The sequence below is a fragment of the Sardina pilchardus genome, chromosome 6, assembly GCF_963854185.1.
Source record: "Sardina pilchardus chromosome 6, fSarPil1.1, whole genome shotgun sequence".
In the NCBI taxonomy this organism is placed as follows: Eukaryota; Metazoa; Chordata; class Actinopteri; order Clupeiformes; family Clupeidae; genus Sardina; species Sardina pilchardus.
In genome coordinates, this window is record NC_084999.1 from 4,595,669 (window position 1) to 4,603,168 (window position 7,500).

At 45.0% G+C, this 7,500-nt stretch overlaps 1 protein-coding gene across 1 annotated transcript in view; it reads right to left on the reverse strand.

Moving 5' to 3' along the window:
* LOC134082268 (A disintegrin and metalloproteinase with thrombospondin motifs 16) overlaps positions 1-7,500 on the reverse strand; it is a 55,583-nt gene that overhangs the window by 38,238 nt on the left and 9,845 nt on the right. The window contains 5 exon segments of the mRNA XM_062537917.1: positions 1,001-1,138; positions 1,345-1,450; positions 3,107-3,266; positions 4,194-4,277; positions 6,004-6,209. Coding sequence (XP_062393901.1) covers positions 1,001-1,138; positions 1,345-1,450; positions 3,107-3,266; positions 4,194-4,277; positions 6,004-6,209 — 694 coding nt within the window.

The following is a 7,500-nucleotide window of genomic DNA, read 5'->3' on the forward strand; positions in this document are numbered from 1 at the left end:
ATATTTACTCAATTAAATATGCTGATAGGGATCTCATAGCATGTATGCTAACCTGGTTTCAGACAGTCAATAAACAGTCAACAATCCAGATGTCTCTCAACACCATTATTGCATACGTTGCTATTTACTAAATAAAATATGCTGACAGGGATCTCATAGTGTGCCTATTATGTTAACCTGACTTCAATAAACAGATGGGCATACGTACTGTACATTAATATACACTGTCTCCATGGAAACTGTATGGCCGATGTTCTGCCCGATATAGTGACAACCCCACATTAGCGATCGGAACGGCGTGCCCTAGTGACAGTGTTGGCTCTCTGCCCAGAGGTGACAATTAATCAGGAGGTTTGCCCCTACGTGATGAAACCTCTACTGCTGCAAGGGTAGTGTCCGGTATGGCATGCTGAGTCTCAGGAACTATTAGTGCATACTTGACGTGAGAGCAGAGAGAAGTCCACAAACTTCATGGGTGAAGAAATACAGCATAGTACTTCTACTGTATATCATGTTGCTTATTTAAAGATGTAGTAAGCCTAGCTGGTACTGATGAAAGCTACTGTAGCTGTCTCGCTAACTGACGTGATTTGACAATGTGTTACAAAAATTGCTGTTTTGCAGACAACAAAGCTACATATTGAATATCCTACACAAACTTCGTGTGTTGTTGTTTTAAATAGCACCATGAATATTGATCTCCACTGGCATTGATTAGACTTCTCTCAGCTTAACAACTCAGATTTGAAGATATCTTGTATCTTAATCTTTTGGAAAGATTGAAGTCTTCACAACAACAAATACCCCCTACTGAAGCTTTACTCAAAAGACTACAATCTTTCAGAAATCTTTCCCAAATCTTGTCAAAGACTGTCAGTGAGTAAGGTAGGTGCTAGCCCCTTAGCTATTTAGCTGTGGTGCAGTAACGTGGAGTGCTATTGTGCTTTTGAGGAGAGACTTCAGGCCTTACCTGCGGAAACGGCTGAGGTACTGGCCTTACCTGAGGAAACGGCTGAGATACTGGCGGCTGCAGGCAGACCAGGAGAACACACCGTTGTGGCCAGCCAGCGTGGGAGACATGATGTTGCCCACAGACTTCTTACACACATTGCCCTCTCCATCATGCACCATGCCAAAGCTGTGGACACACACACACACAAACACACACACACACACACACACACACACACAAAAGGCATACATTTGAATCGATAACGTTTTGTCCAGATTAAATAAAGTTTAGTTGCATTTGTTCTGTATGTGCATGGCTGTAAATAATATCACAACATGTTTTAGCTGTAACCCAATGTAGGCATCACCCAGAGGTGAAGTCTGGAATCTTACTTGTGTCCAGACTCGTGGGCGATGGTGAAGGCCAGGCCCAGCCCTGTGTCCTCATTAACCGTGCAGCTGCGGTACTTACTGCACATGCCACTGATCGGAGCAAAACCTGAGCATAGAACATAGAACACAGAACATAGAACACAGAACACAGCGTATTAAATATGCTAGAACTATTCAAGCCAAACACAATCTATGCCACTTGCTAGAGCTATTTAGAGTGAAACACAAGGCATAAATGGATCTCATCCTCAGACGTAATTAAGACATCAACTCTGATTAGAAAGCATGTTTTCGACAGCAGGTCTGCAGACAAGTTTTAATCAGCACTTCATTATGTCCTCTCAACCATACAAACCACTTAGCAATGCTAATCATCGACTCTTAACAGTAAAAAAAATCAACATTCAGCGATCCAATCACAGCCTACAGAGAACATCAGGCTTGTAGTCAACAGTCCCCTGCTGTCCCTAAACTTAGCGGAGACAACTGTGGGAAACTGGGCTATATGGGAGGTTTCTAAGTCAAAGCCCCCGTTCTCAAGAGCAACACAAAAGACACCCAGACAAGCCCTGGATCTGGGCTGCAGCCAAGCCCACCACTCCTCACGAGAGAGAGCCATTCAGGCTCTTTAGGGCGAAAGTTTAATGGTGCATAGTTCCATGACTGGTATTCATGGAATGAAGTCATTGGCAATAAAACACTTCAGTGTGAGAGCGCACTCAAGTGTATGGGACTCTGTGATATTTGGCCGGGATTGATGAAGGGAGCAGAACATGGCACTTCTGCAGCACCCAACATCAAGGTCCATCTCTGCTGTGGGGTGATGGGCAAGTCTCTCTGGCTGGAGCTGAGGAGCTGATGCACTAGGAGAGAATAGCGGCTGTTTCACGCTTAATTTGCACCATCAAAACCTGGCACTGTACACCAGTACACGTCTGCTTTGCTGTGAAAACATTCTGCCTTTTAAACGCAGGTGTCATCCAGATTGTGGCTAAATGCACCAATACGAGAAACTTCAGAAACAACACAACCCGTCTTCTCAGCACTAATTCCGCTTCCATAAACTGTCCCAAAAGCAACTTTTACTTTAGGTACATTTTAATGTGTTAATTTTACTTCGTCACATCATCCACTTTCCTATATCTGCTAGACTATTATCTGTCAAAGCTTATGGCTACAACAGCAAATAGTTTGAGAATTTTTTTTATTTAATTACTGCCCTGCATTATCTTGCTTGTTGACATCTTTCTGTACTATTTCATGGCTAAACTTTGATTCCTTTTAATGTTGTCATTGGCGAAGTTCATTCAACAATGCTTGTGATTGATTAATACCGTTCATTAAACTGTGATTGATTTATACCATTCACTCACGAGATACCTGTATCTGAATGAGAACATCCAAATAAGCAAGCTAACATAAATGTGGGACTCTGGAATTTAGGAATTTAGGACAAGACGCAGCTCTACCCAATCCTCCCTGTGATGGCAACCACAAAACACACACACTATACACTATACGCTAAGCTTAAACAATGCTTCTCTTGCTAATACAATATACAAATAATGACAGTGGACTAAATTCGTCCAGGTGTCAATACAGCATGTGTTGCCTTTAGCAAGCCAAGGCTGTCAAGACTAGCAGTGATATATCCCTCAAAGGGCTGGTTCAGATGCGTGCATTGCTCAGGTTGTGGCTGTGTTAGATACCGGACCCAAAGTACAGTACATAGCCCAGGATGTGCCCGTTTTAGAAACCGCACCCAATGTGTCGCAGGGCTCGTTCTTCCAGGAACAGATGTCCAGGCCGGTGAGCAGGATGGCGTGGTCATGGCGCTGCCCATCTGGACCAGACAGGCCCGCCTGCCACTGGCAGAAACTATTCAGCGTGTGGTCGGCATGGTGACTGATAGACAGACCGTCCTGAAGGTGAGAGAGAGAGAGAGAGAGAGAGAGAGAGAGAGAGAGAGAGAGAGAGAGAGAGGGTGAGGGAGAGAGAAGAAAAAAGGGGATGGTAAGGCAATGCAGGAGGAAGAACAGAACAGAAAAATTGTAGCACATAAATAAAGGAAGGACAGAAGCAGAGATTGAGAGAGAGAGGGATAGGGAGGGAGAGAGAGAAAGAGAGAAAAGAACAGAAAGAAAGAAACGATTGAGAGAGAGAGGGAGAGGGAGGGAGAGAAAATAACAGAGAGAAGTGTAGGACAGAAGTGGAGATTGAGAGCAAGCGGGATAGGGAGGGAGAGAGAGAGAGAAAAGAAAAGACTTGCATGGAGAAGGAGTGCAGACAATGTGAATAGCCATGGCTGATCAGATAACATCAAAATCTCATTTTGTTGATGTTGCGTGTTTGTTTGGTTCAAGCTCAAGTCTAATCAAGCTTCCTCCTTGTCTGGCAAGCAAGATGTATCACCATATAAATGGTTACAGCAGTACTGCTTGAGCACTTTTTAATAGTTTTCTATGCAGTTGAGATAGGAGCGATAATTGGGCTGTTTCTTGTGTTTGCGTTTCTTGTTGTTCAGTTGGCTCTGATATCCTGCTAACTGTACAAATCAATGATGAACTTGATAAACCTATAATGTTAAGAGCTTGTGCTGGTCAAATACATGTGTGTGTGTGTGTGTGTGTGTGTGTGTGTGTGCGCGCTGTGATTTGTGTGTCATCAGACTTGTCTGAGGGTGTACTTGTCCCTTTGACCTCAAGATGTATGGGATTTGTAAGACAGGCATCTATGCTAAAAGTTACAACAGACATATTCAGGTACTTCCACAAAGACCTTACTGGTCAGAATGTTTCCCTCACATTGACTATACTATATCTAGACTGGCAATTACTGAACATCCTCACCTGATCCTCTTCCAGTAGAATGAGTCCCACGATGACAATGTTAATGTCACCACCAATGGTGCCATCTTTGAACAGAGTGGACACCTGCAAAAAGAAGCACAGGCCTTTTTATTCATTGACGTAACAATGGAATCACATTTCTGAAGTGTCATTTTGTGGTGTATGTTGATGAATATGTGTGTATAAAGTATTTGAGGTGAAGTGGGCTGATTAAAACAATGTTACTCTGTTACTGCTCTCCTGTTGTCTACTCTGTTAAAGACTGGATGCATCACCTCCGATGTGTACTGTAGCTGTGAGTGTAACAGGGGTCAATAACAACCTGGACAATACAGTTAGCCCCTCTGCTGAGAGCCTGAGGGCCCTCTTTCTCCTTCCACTTGCCCTCTATGAGTCAAACTGCAGCTAACTGCCTTTTGGCTTGGTGTGTGTGTGTGTGTGTGTGTGTGTGTGTGTATGTGCGCGTGTGTGTGTATGTGTGTATGTGTGTGCGTGTGTGTGTGTGTGCGCGCTCAGACATGAAGACTACATCCGGCGTAAGGGTGTGTGCCTGTCGTCCAGCGCAGTATCACGTAACGCAGAGTGAGTTTAGTGAAGGCCAAAGATGAGTGGGGCTTAGCTGGTGCTTAGTAGCCCAGCAGCAGTGGGACACTAACACTCGTCCACTCACAGACCCAGGGGAAGGATTTCAGCCCCCCGGAACATGAGAACGAACGGAGCTCCAAAGCTTTCGCTATCTGTCACACAAGGCACGAGGGCATTGAGCAGGACTTGCGAGTGCAAGACTGCTTTCAGGCCCTTGGGTGATTAGAAACAGGGCTGGAAAAAAAAAAAGTAGTTTGCGGAACTTAAAGGCAAATGTGGAACTTCTAAGCGAATGGAAGCTGTTAAAGATGAAACATGAAGGCACAAGGCATGGTGGAACTTACTGTAAGCAAATGGAATGATGGAACATTGAGGAGTTGTGGAATGTTTGGTCAAAGGGAATCAGGAAGGTTAAGCTGATGAAACTGTGTACGGTGTGGACCACATGGAAATGCAGTATGCCACTTTAAACCCACAAGACTCTTAATAGGCTAGCAGGCCCCCGAGATAAAGCATACCCCTTTGTTAGTGGCAAAGGGCAATTACTGCCATTCTGACATTTATACCCACACGAGAAGTCTGGAAAAGATTGCCCTCTTTGTGTCTCTGTGTGTGTGTGTGTGTGTGTGTGTGTGTGTGTGTGTGTGTGTGTGTGTGTGTGTGTGTGTGTGTCAGCTACCCATGTGATAATGGGAATAAATGAGTCAGAAAATCTAGCTCTGGTTTGAATAGTGTTGCTGCTGTTGAAAGATAACAGTGTCCCTCTGGAAACAGACCTTCCGTAGCTACTGATTTCAAATCAATCTATGCCCCAGTAATTCAACTTCACCAGGCTTAAAATGACTCAAAGCTTCACATGCAGCAGGAACAGAAGTTACAGCCCCTCAGAGAGAAGACTGGAACTTAAAGTCAAGGCTATGTGGAGTTCTATAGGCTTTGATCAGTCCTGAACGCAGCCACTCAACACTTCCACTGGCTTGCGTTGTATTTTACCAGGCTATGTGTGGACGAGAGTGCTGGGTGGAGGCTAGCTGGTTTGCATGCTAAATCTAGTGTCTATCCACACAGGCACGCGTCTGTGACATTATATCAAAACAGTTGTTCCCACACATTCTGTCGATATTTGTAGGCCATTTTAAAAAGTTTTAAATGACTAAAAACAAGCTCCACAGAGCACTTTTAGAGCTGAGCTGAATCGCCCATCGGGGGCAGAGGGCCACCTCACCATGTTGAGTATAGTCAGGACGTAGGTGGTGACATTCTCATGGCCATGATTCTCCATCATCTTTCTATCCACCACCACCAGGGTCTCGACGTTCAGCTTCTGGCCACTAGGGGTGCCGTGGAGCGCCACAGCGCGCTTGCTCCTGGGCATCACTGGGTACTCATCGGGCAGGATGGGGATGTCCTCCGGTGGGGGCTTGGGCATATCTATGGAGAACAGGGCATGTGTGTGAACACAATAACACAATAATAAAATCATTAACAAGGATTTCATAGTAAATATGCCAACAGCTGCTATGACAAAGTGTGTGTGTGTGTGTGTGTGTGTGTGTGTGTGTGTGTGTGTGTGTGTGTTTGTGTGTGTTTGTGTGTGTTTCAGCGAGAGAGACTGTACACCCATCCACACATATTATGTGTGTGCGTGTCCATGTAGAAATGGTGAAATACATAATAGGTACATTAGCCAGGTGGTGTGGGGGTCTTGAGTTATGAGTTTATTTGAAAGAAAGATGGGGGCCAGAGGCAGGTGTTTGTAATTTGTGTGTGTGTTTGTGTGTGTGTGTGTGTGTGTGTGTGTGTGTGTGTGTGTGTGTGTGTGTGTGTGTGTGTGTGTGTGTGTGTGTGTGTGTGTGTGTGTGTGTGTGTGTGTGTGTGTGTGTGTGTGTTAGATTAAGGAAGATGTGGGACAGGTGTGACATCATATCATTACTCTGGAATGAAAACACATGAAGAGGGATACTGCACAACTCAGCAGCACTAACATCACACACACACACACACACACACACACACACACACACACACACACACACACACACACACACACACACACACACACACACACACACACACATACACACACACACACACACACACACACACACACACACACACACACACACACACACACAGCTCCGTTCTTTGCATGATTGACTTTTGTTGAGTGCAGCTCATTTGATTAAGGTATCTGCTTTCAGCTGTGAGGTCATGTGGGGACTCCAGCAGTCGCTTCAGAGCCTGGGATGTAATTACAGAGGAACGCATTCTTCAATGAGCTCCCCTCTCTCTCTCCCTCTCTCTCTCTCTCTCTCTCTCTCTCTCTCTCTCTCTCTCTCTCTCTCGCTCACACACACATACACACACACACACACACACAGGAAAACATAACACACCTCAACCTAATCTCTGAATAATCTCTGACTTTCTGCGAGAGCATTAGTGCAGTTTGACATGTAAGGGCGGGGGTCAAACGTATCTGTGTTCTCGATTAGGTTTATCATACGGGCTGATCTCGTGCTGATCTTGCTGAATCTGTGGTGTGTGTGTGCCCGGCGGCATGCATAGCAGAGAGATAGCATGGATGGGTGGAGTTGTCAATACGCCCGTGTTATGCACTTACAGTATATGTGAGGCTCTCTACAGACAACACATGGCAACACGTTTCCCTAGTGGATGATAAAGACTGTATCCATCAATGCAACGTTTAAGCATTTCCCTA